The sequence below is a fragment of the Tachypleus tridentatus genome, chromosome 1 (assembly GCF_004210375.1).
Source record: "Tachypleus tridentatus isolate NWPU-2018 chromosome 1, ASM421037v1, whole genome shotgun sequence".
Lineage (NCBI taxonomy): Eukaryota > Metazoa > Arthropoda > Merostomata > Xiphosura > Limulidae > Tachypleus > Tachypleus tridentatus.
The window spans coordinates 55442516-55457356 of record NC_134825.1 but is presented as its reverse complement, the minus strand read 5'-3'; the positions used below and the strand labels follow the sequence as shown (position 1 = coordinate 55457356).

Sequence of the window (14841 nt, the reverse complement as noted above, 5' to 3'; positions counted from 1 at the left end):
CAGAAGAGTGCAGGCTGTAATAGCAGCAAAGGGGGACCAACTTCATATTAATGCCCATGATTTTGGAATGAGATGTTCAACAAGCACATATGGGTGTGATGGTCGGGTGTCCACATACTTTTGGTCAAGTAGTGTATGTCGAGCATATTTATTTTTTTAAACTAATTAAAATTTAACTTCACCTAAACGAAGTCCGGGATTGACTGGTAACTGTAAGTTTTTTGTTTTGTTTTAGTTTTCTCTTCAGTGGAAAAAGAGATAAACTGAATTCCAAAACTTAGCAATATAACAGGAGTGTCCGATAAAGGTCATGGGAAAAATTAAAGCTCAAATTAAACTATGAGGGTATATAACAATAATCAAATGAAAGCTACTTTTTAAGTAACGTCTTAGAACATATGGTGGTGATCAAACTGAAGTTATTTCTAATTAGCGTCTACGAGCATATGACAATCATCAAATTCACTTTACTTTTAATTAATGTGGGATAACACGTGATGATGATTACGTTGAAGCTAATTCAGCTTTTAAACTGAAAGGTCAGAAAAATCAGAGATGAAACAATTATATTGCTGAGATATATAGTGAGGAAAAAGCGAACTAGGGAATAATGACATATTTCAACCACTTTTTTCTGTACTTTGAGTGCTTTCCTGCAATACCATTGCTACTGTAACCTGCTTTCGATATCAGATATGTCATTCATCTCAGTAGTATGTCTTAGTAGTATGTCCCGTTGAATAAATGTTTTTGTGTTATACGGTTACTTTCTGCACGACATTAAGCAGAATAACTTCGGCACACACAAATATTTTCCTTGTAATCTCAAGACGGCTGGTATGGCTATTAAAACTTTAATCAAAATGAAGTACAAAACAGCCGTCTTGAGAATATATTTTTACTTCAAGTGGATTTCTCGTCATCACAAAATATTTTTCTTTATGATAACCATTTAAAAAATCCCCTTTTCTATATTTATATAGCATTCGAAGAATTTGTAACTCTTAAAATTTCGAATTCAGGAAAATATAAACTTAATTTAAATTTTTTTTTCTTGTATGCCAAAAGTATTCTCACCAAATTTATAATGCAATCGTTGTAATATATACATACAAAAGACATGAACTTAAGTGAACCATTTTGTTTAAATTGTACTTCATAGATATCAGTTACTACTTTTACATGATATATCATCTGTTCATCTCTGTGATCCAAAATTTCTCACTTTGATTTAATGTTTATGAATTTTGGAAGTCAAACAGTACATGATTTTTTTTCTAGCTGAAAACCTTAAACGTAATTTCGAGTGAGATATTATTTCTTAATATAGAACTGATATAACAAGAATCATAAATTCACCTCTTTTAAGAGAATTATTAAATTTATTTTTTGTCTTTTATGAAGTCACGAAACGAAGAAACTTGACTTCCTTAGGTGAGATCAGTCATAAAGTATTTGAAAGACTGTGAAATACATGATAATAAGGTATTTTTATGTTAGTTTTAAAGGTTCGGCAAAGCACTTAAGGTAAAAGTCCTTTACTTTCAGTATTTACTGGTGTTTTGAACTGGTGGTTTGAAGGAGACTGGGCCTTAAGTATGGATGAAACTTCAATCCAGAGTATAAGGTGGATAAATGAAGCTGAGAACTATATATATGATTAGGAGAGAATGAAGCATTTCTATCAGTTACGCTAGATATAGTTGACAAAGACGTCGGAACGGGTCTGGACGAGGAACAGTCAAGTGCTGAAGACAGTGACATATGTCCATAGGTGCCCTCGTTGGATCCAGTAGCTCCAGTCATTATACTTGGAGCTGAGACCATGGGGAAAATTGTTCTTGGCAGACCCAAGTAAAATCCGGCAAACTGGTTTGCCTGTTGCTGTTGGACAGTCATTAGGGAACTAAGATCGGTCATGCTTAGAGGGATTCCTGGCATTTTCCAGGGATTTCCGACTTGGCTGGCCATGAGAAGCAGTTCCGTTGGAGGAGTTATTCTGCCTAGTATAAAACATAGAAATATTAGTTAAGGTAATTAATACTTAAAGTAAGATAAAAAGTAATTAGACACATCTGCACTCAAGTTAAATTTAAATGGTTTGTATTTTATCTCAATTAGCAGAGTAATCAACGGTGATCAGAATTTGCTTAAATATCTATACGAAGCTCTGCAAACATAGTTGAGGAAGACTGTATTCATAAGATAGCTGGTATGGATATTAAAACTTTAATTAAAATAAAGTACAGAACAACATTTCGACCTTCTTAGGTCATCTTCAGGTTAACTGGAAGATTCAGCTTTTTATGAAAATAAAAACTTTATCATGAGATTGAAGCATTCTCTACAAAAATTCTTTTTCCATTCTACTGAGTATTGAAACAAGGAAGTTTTATCACATTACCAGTAACAGAACCAAGTATATAACAATGAAAATAGGAAATGTTAATACGAATGAAAAAAATCTATGTTATGTCTAACAATAGACGGGAACTGGTGAAACCCGTAACCAGTTTATAATCTGATAGTGTACGTTTGTACATAATGTTCATGTTCCTCCGCAAAGTTTCCTGCAAGATAGCAATTTTCTCTTTAAAACATCTAGCAAAACTTTTGTTTAAGGGCGACGTATTTCTTATCACAACTGCTTTTTTTTTTATCTTTCTGGTGAAGTTTTCTGTTATGTTGCTGATAATTATTTTATATACTTTAATATATTAAAATTTGTCATTCTCACTGCAACCAAATGATCTCATCAATTCCATAATACGTAAAAGGTCTGGCATGGCCAGGTGGTTAAGGTATTCAACTCGTAATTCAAGGGTCGCAGGTTCGAATCCCCATCACACCAAATATGCTTGCCCCTTCAGCCGTGAAGGCGCTATAATGTTACGGCCAATCCCACTATTCGTTGATAAAAGAGTAGCCCAAGAGTTGGCGGTGAGTGCTGATAACTAGCTGCCTTCCCTCTAGTCTTACACTGCTAAATTAGGGACAGCTAGCGGAGATAGCCCTCGAGTAGCTATGAGCGAAATTCAAAACAAACAAACACGTAAACTCAGCTTAAAATAATGATTTATGGAACAAACTGTTTGCAAATCTGATTTGTAAATATGTACATAAATAACATTAAAATTATATCTTGAATGAATCAGGTGAAGCTTTAATACTTGTTTCGTTCGTTCAAAACGAATTATTTGTCCTTTTCAAAATAACAGGATCCGAAACACAATATTTTGGCTTTATGTATTTTTCATTTCCTCTGTAAGGCCCAACAGACCCGACAAATTCTAGGTGAGGACTTAATAAAACCAAGTGTACCACAATTGCAGAGCTCAAGAGATAATATGTTCTCTTCCTTTACTACACTCACCAGATCATATGTTATTTTGTTTTATAGTCTTAAGAGCTCAAGTGTTCTTTATATGCAATAGTAAATTCAACAAACCATATGAACTTTTCCTTGTGGCACTCGTCAAATCAAATCATTTTAGGGTACTTATCACACCAATTATTATTCTTTTTTTTGGATATTGCCTAACAGACCATACGAACTTTTGTTTGCGTTGCTTAGTAGAAGATAAAAATATATTTTGTAGTTGTTTTTTTATGCAAACTACTACAGTAAAATAAGATAATTTAATGTTAAATGGACACAATTTCCACCTTTTAGGATGTCCGACTTTAAAGCGATTAACGTTCATATACGAAATTGAATACCATATGTTACAAGAACAATAAATGACAATTTTTCAAGTAAACACGGTAACAACTTGCGGCCATATTGGACGTAAACATTATCCGTGGAAACGTGATCTCCGCTACACAATCATCTAGTTTTCAGTTCATTTTTCAATAATTTACTTGCGAGTTAAACAATATATGCAAGTCAAAATATGAAGAGAATTGCAGAAAAAATAGTTTTGACACAATAAGTTTGTATTCCATTCTATAAGGAATGATAATCACGATAAATGCCAATAAACTAGTCGATATTGCAATCGGATGACCCGAATTAGGACTACAAACCAACATTAAAGTCCGACAGGTTAAAAATAAAGACATCGTCCTGACAACATCTTTTTATACCGAAAGAGGCCTTGAGGCCTATGAAAGCCTTGATGCTTATAAGTATTTTGTGGCCAGCTGGATGTTTGGTTTGTTTTAAATTTCTCGCAAAGCTACACGAGGGCTATCTGCGCTAGCCCCGTTCCTAATTTAGCAGTCTAAGACTAGAGGGAAGGCAGCTAGTCATCACCACCAACCGCCAACTCTTGGGCTACTCTTTTATGAACGAATAGTTGGATTAACCGTGACATAATAATGCCTCCACGGCTGAAAGGGCGAGCACGTTTGGTTGAAGGGGATTCGAACCCGCGACCCTAAGATTACGAGTCGAGTACCTTAGCCACTTAGCCATGCCAGGCCGCAGCTAGATGTACGATGACACGCTGTAGAAAGTGTACAAGTCCTACAGAGCTTTATCAATGGTAAGTCGCAGTAGTTTTTAGTAAATAACCCTATTGTTTATGTTCTATCAGTGGTATATTTATAACCCACATCTACTGCATCGTATTGCACTGAATTTTAAGCCCTCTTGTATTATAAGACCACTTTCTTTGCCAAACATCATCATATATTTTACAATGGATTTTGAGGCCATTTGTCTTGACAAAACCACATTTTTAATAAAACTTTATTTATCCCCTACTGGACTCTTCCACGTATGTACCTATATCACAGTATGTAGAATACCAGAAGAATTAAATATTTACAAGCTACAGATTTTATCAAGATATGTGTAATATAATTGGGACAATGTGTATACGTTGTATATACAAGTAACCACATATAAAATGGGATCTGCATAGTCTGTGATACGACAACGGTTTCAAAGCCTTGTCAATGTTGTTCTGGTCTGAACGGTTTATTGCCGTAGTACATTTAACTCTACATATTTTTGAAACCTATAAAACGTTAACTCCGTATTCCTTGGTTGTTTGTACAATTACCTGTTGCAGAGTTGATTGCCATGAAAGTTGCTGTTGTCATGAAATAAACTTTCTACATAACCTCTTAAAGATATACAACAGAAAGCACACGTTTGTACTTTTATGTTCAAATTTATCTCCAAATAGGGCCTGGCATGGCCTAGCGCGTTAAGGCGTGCGCTTCGTAATCTGAGGGTCGTGGGTTCGCGCTCGAGTCGCGCCAAACATGCTCGCCCTCCCAGCCGTGGGGGCGTTATAATGTGACGGTCAATCCCACTATTCGTTGGTAAAAGAGTAGCCCAAGAGTTGGCGGTGGGTGGTGATGACAAGCTGCCTTCCCTCTAGTCTTACACTGCTATATTAGGGACGGCTAGCACAGATAGCTCTCGAGTAGCTTTGTGCGAAATTCCAAAACAAACAAACAATCTCCAAATAGACGGTCTCTCCACATTCTGGAACCCGTTCATACGTTGCACAACATATTAAGTATTATAACTGCGATGAGACAAGACATATGCAAAGAATAACATAAATCTTATGTGGTTACATATATAAACCAAGTTGTAGAAAAACGTATTCACATATTATATATGATAATTTCAGAAACTGTATAGATCTGATTCAAAGAGTCTGTATTTAAAGGCAAATACGAAGAGTTAAATACACAATTATTGATATAGGTTTTCTAAAGGAAGCGTTTGATTAATTGAATTTAATGCTTTTATATCATTCTTAAGTTAAAGTATTCGTGTATTTTATCTTTAAAATTAAAAGGAAATATCATATTAGCAAAAATATAAGAGAAAAATAACAACAAAAGGAACATGTCTGAATGACGTAACAGATATAAATGTATTCGTCTAAGAGATAAAACAAATCAATAACACAGTATTTATATTTATAGTAGGTCAGTATTAGCATACTTATGTTTATAACAGGTTTATAATACTTTATTTGTATTTATAACAGGCCAATGGCATCGTATTTATATTTATAACAAGTTAATGATACATATTTGTCATAAGTCAATAATACAGTACTTATATTTATAACAAGTTAATGATACATATTTGTCATAAGTCAATAATACACTACTTATATTTATAACAAATCAGTGTTATGATACATATGTATTTGCTGTTTCATATTCAGTTTAACTTCTCGAATATTAAATGAAATTTCAGTATTTTACCATACTGATTTTCTTCCCTTCAGAATAGTATAAAATATTGTTTTGGTAAATGTTTACGATATTGGCTGGTAATAAGTTGAATAGCAATAGATAGTTATTATTAATTATAGAACTTACATGTTTTATTTAAGAGACATACAGAATGCATGAAGACTAAAAACCATGCTCTAACGCCTACCTACCTGCTGCTTCAGTTACTGGATTCGAGGTTATTTCACCAGCCACTAGAGTCCGAAACGGTGAATGACGAAAAGCGTACTTTCGAAAAAGTGTTTCCATGGTCCCTCTGCTTTAATAGGACGTGAAACATTTGTTAAGCAGAAAAAATCAAAGAAATAATAAAAAACAAATGTGATATTTTCTTAATATCCTATAAATTAAGAATATGGAAATGAATAAAAACCAGAAAAAAAGGTAGATAATAATTTGAGAAACTTAAGTAAATGACACAGAAAAAAGGTTAAAACGCGTAGATAATTCTTAACAATAAAAGTGTTTATACAGCACATAATATGGAAGAGCGACAGAAAGAGTAGATTTATGAAAATAAAAACAAGGAAAAATCATTCACTGGTAAAAAATGATAGTGATAAAATTAATACATAGTTCAAAGTGAAGATAACGTAACTTGGAAAAACAACAAAATATTACAAAACACAAGGGTGCATATAACTTTGAAGGTTGAAACATTTGGCTTGTCTGTGTGAGAACTCAACTCTTGGTCGGTTGTAATTTGTTGACAAGGGTAAACATGGCATAAATATACATGTAGTGAACACAAATTCATCCATTCTGTTCTCATCCATTATTATTTATTTAGCGACTTTTTCAGCCTTAGGCCTAGTTCAGGTGAGTATAAAGATTGTGTTAGTTATGAAACACTGCGATATATATAGTTAAAAACTACTTATGTGGTGTTTCAAAGGCTTCTGGATGCTGCAAATATTGACGTATTTCGTCATAATAAATGCCAGGCATTTAAGTACCAGAATAGTCACTCCTGTATTAGACACTAATTTTATGTCACTAAAATTTAGGTAGACGAAATGGTTGTCGTTTCAAGAACGTTCGGATAAGTGTTACCTCTAAAAAATACGGAAATACAATTGTATTATAAACATGTGCTGCACGAGATGTGCATGTACTACAGATACGTACTATATATGTATTATGTGTACATGCTGTACGAGATATGCGAGTATTATGGATATGTGCTATGCTAAGCCTATACGCAGTAGCTTAGATAGCTTACGCAACACAGAATGAAATAGTGTCACCGTAGCTTGAAATATGTAAAAAGTTTCACAAGCTGATCAATACGAAGGTGAAAAATATATTCGGTTGCAAATGGTCTCTGTATTAAGGCTTCGATAGAGTAGTGGAATCTCGAATAATTAAAACATGTACCAAAAATAATTAAGAGGAAAAAAAGCCTTGCAATAAATCTGAATTTGCTCCGACGGAAAAAAAATAATGATATATGAAAAGTATTAGAAACGTCAGAACACTTAGATATTATTACGGAATAATCACAAAGAAATAACAACGGTACTCACGAGATTAAGTGAGAAAGAGGGTTTTACCAGAAAATGTTCCTCCGCGGAAATTAAATGGTTACATTGTTGGTAAAAAAAAATTAGGTAAAGGAAAAAGACTTACACCATAAAAAGATGAGAAATTGTGTATTTTAATTATTGTTTGATAGTCCATACTAGAGATGAGTAAAAACGCTAGGAAGTTGTCAAGCGGTCTCTTTGTTTCTTGCTAAACTTCCAAAACAATAGAAATTAATGTATGTTTAATTATGATGCTACCAAGTCGAACAATATAAAATGAATGGCATCTTGTTCCCGCCAAAAATAGTGTAACAAAGTTTGAAAAAGGGTTGTTTTGCTGGTTTGTTTTTTATCCGAATATTTATAAGTGGTACTAGAGAGCATTTGAATTACCAGATTTTCTACAGATTTAAATCTAAAAATTTACTTTGATTGACTTATGGGAATATTTTAAAGTACCAACACGTCTCAAAATACCGTATACCGAGTCTTTGAAAGTACGCAGTGTTCTACACACACATTAATGACGACATTCTGGTACATGGTTGCACGTAATAATGAAATTAGAACTGTTTTTAAATTACCACAAGAGAATAATTTAACCTTGGAACGAGAAGATTGCAATTTCAATAACTATTTGTTAAAATATATTAAATACAAAACGTTGAAAACTAAAGTTTTTCTTCAAATCTAAAAACAAAACCTTTCCAACAAACTAGAGCTAGATTTAACGTATTTGAAAAACACGTTTCGACAACTATAAACTTCCTGGGAATAATATCAGTTGTGTTTTACAGAGACATTCCGTTGATGAATTCATTCACGCACGAACTAGATGACAAGGTAGTTAGATATAACGACGCCGCTCTCACTGATATATGTACAAAATAACGTTGTAACACATACTGGCTTATTAACGTCAGTCCTAGCCGAAGTTGTCATAACGCCGAATAAACTATTTTATGTCGACGCTAGCCACTCACGCACTACATAACAAACTTGGAAACAACCATTTATACATTTATTATAAACAACAAGTAAATTGCAGATTTCGAAGCTTTACAGCTAACCTTGGAATACCCAGAACCAAATAATTACACGGACTGATCACTGTTATTTCCATTTATGACCATTCAGAGCTCAAATCATTCATTATTTAAGGAAAATAAAATGAATAGCAAGATGTGTCACGAGATCAGATTGTAGGACAACATACGGAAAGTCATAGAGTAGAATAGGTATTGGAGAAATGCTCACAGTAGGCAATAGTGAGTGCCTCTTGGAAAGAATAGAAGAAATAAAAAGTGGTACAGTCAAACAGTAGGTAGATCATAACTTTAAGACTGTTACCAACCGTCAGTAACTTTGCTAAGTATGTTGCTTCAGTAAAGTTCCAGCCATTCCTAGAAGCTGCGAGTCTATTTAACATTATTTCCTGAAATACGCATCTTGCATTATTATTGACTTTATCAAATAATGATTTAACAGTGAAAGAATTAGAACTGATAAAACACCATTTCGAATGAGATTATTAAATTCTAAAATATCTGATAGAACATCCTCACACAAATAATGGTTTTTATGTCAAACCACTTTGAACTTCTTAAGATGTCAATATTATTCCCCTGTGAACCGTAGAAAGACATCGGTGTTCATTATCATTAGAGAAATACAGTCTAGATTGTCATGCTTTTCATTAAAAGCAGGAAAATACAGTTTAGGAAAGTCCTGCTGCTCTTGCCTTATTTGTTGAAGCTGTCAATCATTACCGATGTCATGAACTAATCTACCGCGAGTGGCAAAATTTAACAAATCAAAAACTATTTAATGGCTGGCTATTGAAGAACCCCTCTAAAAAAACTGGTTGTCATATCAGGAATGTTGAGCTATTCTGGTGAAAAGCCAAGGCTTAAGAAGAAAGACTTACGAAAAATACGAATTAAATTTAAAGCATGAAAAGTCTATATACGATACCCAAGACCCAACTCTGGGTCGCCTTAGAGAATACAGTAGAAATATCATATGAAAAAAAATAAACCAGTTCTAACATGCTTCAACAAAATGAGAAAAGACTTAAGGCTTTTCAATAAAAGAAGTCTACCGCTAAACTTCGCGTGCAATCCACGTGTTTTGTAATCAGATGTTTTCATGTCTCTAATTTTTCACTTGTAAACGTGTGTTAGTCAGCTTTATGAAACAAAAGACAGACGGTCAGGGATAAATTCTCGAGTCTATATCCACACGTCAACTTGAAACTGATATTCGAAATGCGCTACTAATTACTAATAGTATATGACACTTTAAACACTTTGTGTAATACTTATTACATGAACTGTTTTATTGGCCTAAATATGCAAGCACATAATGTGACGAATCATACAGTAACTGTGGCTGATTAACGTTTTCTTAGTGCTTAGGTGAGTGGATCTTGTTACTAAACGACGCGTAGAATGACACACCGATAGAAACAGACGCAAAGGTAAGTTAGGTGACTGTAGATAATTACAAGTAAAAATGTCGGTAAAAAGTAGATCGGCACATCGATTCCGTTAATGGTATGTTTGTAAGGAAAAAAGATATTATTAAGTGGGCAAAAATAAATAGAGATAAAAACAGATAAACATAGATACAGATATTCCCAGCAATGCCAGATGTTTCTACGTGCATACATATACAGCGTCCTTGTTGAGGATTAGACACACTAAATTAATACGTTTATATGTTTTGTAAATATTACACGAAAATCAACGTAAATCAAGATATAATATCATGGTAGCGATAAACTCTGCCTATCATACAAGGAATAGATGATGTGTAATATATATATGTGTATATTATTTGTCTGACATGTGACAGCATATACTTAGTATGTGAATGAAACAAATCTCGTGTCGTGCACAGAACTGAAGTGCTCTTCGCAGGTGATGTATAACTAGGAAAGGTTTATACTCAAGCACCTATTTCTGAGAGAATGCATCGTATATGAATATTCGTTCACCCTCTGTCATACTGCATACGTATAGGTTTTGTACAGTGTTTTATGAACACAAAATTTCACATGTAACAATACCTGTCACTATTGGTAATGTTGAATGTTTTCCCAGTATTTTGTTTAATTTTGTTAGCTTATATAGTAAATTATAAAAAGTGTCACTAAAAAATAGAATTTATTATAGACTACTTTAATACAACTATTAAAACAGTTATGTATATGAAGTTTCTTTAGACGAAGCTAAATTTCTCACCATTTTCTCTTACAATACGACATTAGATTGATCTATTCTTTACTATTTTTCCCACGCGTTTTGATTTGCTTTTAAAATTAGCCCACAAGAAACAGGGTTCATTTGACTCTTGCATATTCTTATGTTTGGACCAGTATTGCATAGAATACCATACCGTAGACACTAGAAAAGAGCTTCAGGCCTGCAGGCATGTGTAACCCAGGCTGTCAGCCTTACCTAATGGAGTTAAATGTTTAAATACCTTAAAGGATAAAAATGTTAGTGATACATGTAGGATATGTTTCGACAATGTTTTTGTATTTTGTCGAATAAAAAAAGTTAGTTGCATACTCAGCGTATGTTTAGGTTCAGTATGTTCGGTTTAGATGGGTAACAGAGGTTAGTTGCATACTCGACTTATGTTTAGACTTTATATGCTTATTCTTCTCGAACGAAAAGGGTTAATGGCATACTCAACATATATGTAGACCTTATGCGTTTGTTTTGTGTCGAATAAAAAGGGTTAGTGGTATACTTGACATATGTTCAGATATTGTGTGTTTGGTTTTGTCGGGTAAGAAATGGTGAGTTGCGTACAACGTTTGCCCAGCTGGGTAAAAAGTGGTTGGTTAGTTTCGTGGAACATATTCTCAGATGCTGGTTTATTTTTTGCAGCGTATAATTTATAAAAAAATAAAATCAGACAGAAAATTAAGCCGTTTTCTTTATTTTCTTAATATAAAAATATTGATCTACGTATTTACACGTTGAATTTTTGTAAATAATGAAAATACTATGATTTTGTGCTTGAAAAAAAAAGTCTTCATCAATTTCTGTACGTGATCATAAAATCATGTTATGATTAGGAAATACGACTCTTCAACAAATAGTGTGTACTTCAGTTGTTTGGACAGTTTAAGGTTTATTTGTTCTATTCCTTGTTTTATTTGTATGACTCACTACTTAAACATACATGTGTTATTCGGTTAATGGAAAGCTCAAGTTCATCTGGCGTACGTTTCTTGTCTTCTATTTTTACCTATTGATAAATTATTAATTATAGAGTTATGAGAATGTGACTTTGAAAGATAAATTTAATTCGTAATCTTAGGTTTTAGGAAAATTTAAGGATTTCATTACGTATCTGATATTCTATGGTAACTGGTTTTCATCATTCCCGGACATAAACAAACAAACAATGTGACTGTTAGCCGTAATTCGTTTACGGTGATGAAGAATGTCTTATGATTTTGTAATTCATGTAATTGTAATTCATATTTTGTTCTTATTAATTTTGTTCGTGCTTGGTATAATACTGTATGATGGGTAATTAAATATAGTTCGATTTTGCTCAAGCAACATAAATATGATTTTGTTTCATTCCTTTTAGGGCATAGCTATAAAATGGACTGTATGCGCTCTGTCCGCTGCGGGAAATCGAGCCCTAAACTAGCATTATAAGTCCATAAATTTGCTGCTGATCTACCACGAGACCAAATTAAAATTAAATCATTCTAATTCAACCCCTCGTTTTAAAACCTTTATTTCTATGCTAATAAGTTGTTACTCAAGTAGTAGTGTGAAATCCATTATTCGAAAGTTTTCAAATATTTTAATATTTAAATTGGTATCCAAATGTTCAAGCATAATACAAATAAAAAACATATAATAAAGCTTTTGAATTCTGATTGTCAATCGATGTTGTTTATGTAACGTCTTAGGTTTCATTAAAATGAGATAATACATAGAAGCAAAATTATGGTTCTTGAAAATACATAGTTATGATGGTATTATTTCTGTATTTTGATGACTATGTTGTCAAGAAATAAGTTTATAAAACGTTAAAAGTTACTTATAGCGGAACTAGACAAAACAACTCATATTATAAAAATAATGTACGATCAAATAAAAATAATAAAAAACAAATCTCCCTTTTAACACTTGTTTTGAATTTATCATTAGTGGGATATAGAAATACTAATATCAACTGAAACATTCGTTTCAAAATAGTCTCAGTTCTTTCCTTCTCAAAATAATTTAGTTGTAATTATCTTACATAGGCTGGTAATGTTTTTATAATACTAGAACTGCAAGAATAAGTTGAATTCAGTACGTCAATAAGATAAGCCTACTTCTATTTTTTCAATAAAGGATGAATAGCTCGCCTGTGTGTAAATCTATAAACTGCAAGAAGTTTACCTCACATTTTGGAGATATATTTGTATACAGTTTGTTTATTGGAGTTAATTTCATATACAATTCTTTTCAGAGAGTGACATTTGTTCTGTAAAAAATAAGCACCTAAAAATTCGAAACTTACCTCTCTAAATCAGTAAGTCTAGAGGAATCTCGGAAACCTTTAGCGAATGGATTGCTGTCAATTTTCAGTTTCGTAATCTGACGAAAAAAAATAAATTATAAAAAATAGAAAACATAATAATATTTGTAATATAAAAACTGATAACCTATCAATAATGAAGTAAATATACCTTAAAACAACAACAAATCAGCTGGAATAACATGAAATTTACTGATATAAAAACGCTGTAAAGTAATGAAAGAGTAATGGTATTGTAAAACTAATATATTAAAAACATAGAAAGCAACAACAGAACTAGTAAACCAACAATTCAAAGCAATGGGTATATTCAATACATTACATACAGAAATATTATTGCATCCTATATTTATAACACATAGGCTATAAAAATAATAAAATAAAATGAAGAAAAACTTCAAGATTTACAAAATACCCATGTAAAAGAGCAAAATCAATACACATGTGCGAGATATCAGACGTATAACAAAAACACATACAATAATCCATAAAGCCAGAAATATAAACAGGAAACACGAAAAGCTACGTTGTAATATAGACAATTAAAATCAATACGATAACAGTTATACGAAGAACGGTACAATTAATTTGTCAATATGAGTAACCTAATCAGAATTATTCAAAGTATATTTTATACCCTAAGAAAGAAGAGTCAATTTACTGTAATTACGTATTTGTACTGTAAATTATATTCTATCATAAAATCCACCATGTACGATAAATGAGCTACTTTTGCTTTCAAGTTGCATTATCATTTATGTCCAGATATAAATTCAACAAGCACTTAGTTTGTGTGTTACAGTTCTGCGTAAATTGCATGCATATAATTCACTTACAAATACACACATTCCCTTTAACGATTACTTATAACTTATACAAAAACTTTAGCGCAATTAAGAATAAGATTTTGCATCGAAACTGCCAAGAAATATTATATCGTATACGACTGTTCTTTCAACTAAAGTGGTTAGGCTGTATACCAAGTTATTACTGTGATCTGGTATAGGTTGTGTTTAACCGTTTGTAAGGAAAGGCTTGTTTAGGTGTTTAAATAAATTTTATTTGGGAACACACAATCAAAAGAGATCCGTGTCTCTTGCCGTTAATTAAAAATTTGTACGAACAACACGTTTGCACAAACGTACCAGTTGGTTCTGGTAAGCCGTCACTGCTGTAAAGACAGTTTCAGGGAAGACGAAAGTTCTGGTTAGCTCAGTTTCCAAATCTGTTATGTGAGGCGGATTCAGATGATCTTCTCTGAGTTTAACCAAATGGATCCTGGGCTGATACTTGTGCATGGAGTTTAGAACGATCTGAAAAAAACAAAATACAGTGTTGGAGATCTGTCGTTTTATAAATCTTGTAAAGCTTTTGTGTATTTTGAAAGAATTCCAAAAAGCACTTTATATAAATTGTAGGCTTAACATTGGAACATAATTTTCTTGAATAGTTACTTAACTTCACCATCTGAAACAAACTAAGTGAGACTGAAATAACACTATAGACATTGTATGATATTTATAAATAACCTCTTTTGTGT

General features: G+C 32.7%; 1 protein-coding gene across 1 annotated transcript in view; it reads right to left on the bottom strand.

Moving 5' to 3' along the window:
• Positions 1–1551: 1551 nt before the first annotated feature.
• The window catches only part of LOC143232454 (uncharacterized), a 60428-nt gene continuing 47138 nt past the window's right edge, over positions 1552–14841 (bottom strand). The window contains exons 4-7 of the mRNA XM_076467928.1: positions 14447–14614; positions 13284–13360; positions 6366–6472; positions 1552–2003 (exon numbers count right to left, since the gene is read on the bottom strand). Of these exons, the coding sequence (XP_076324043.1) occupies positions 1552–2003; positions 6366–6472; positions 13284–13360; positions 14447–14614 (804 nt within the window). The remainder of the gene's footprint in view (positions 2004–6365; positions 6473–13283; positions 13361–14446; positions 14615–14841) is intronic.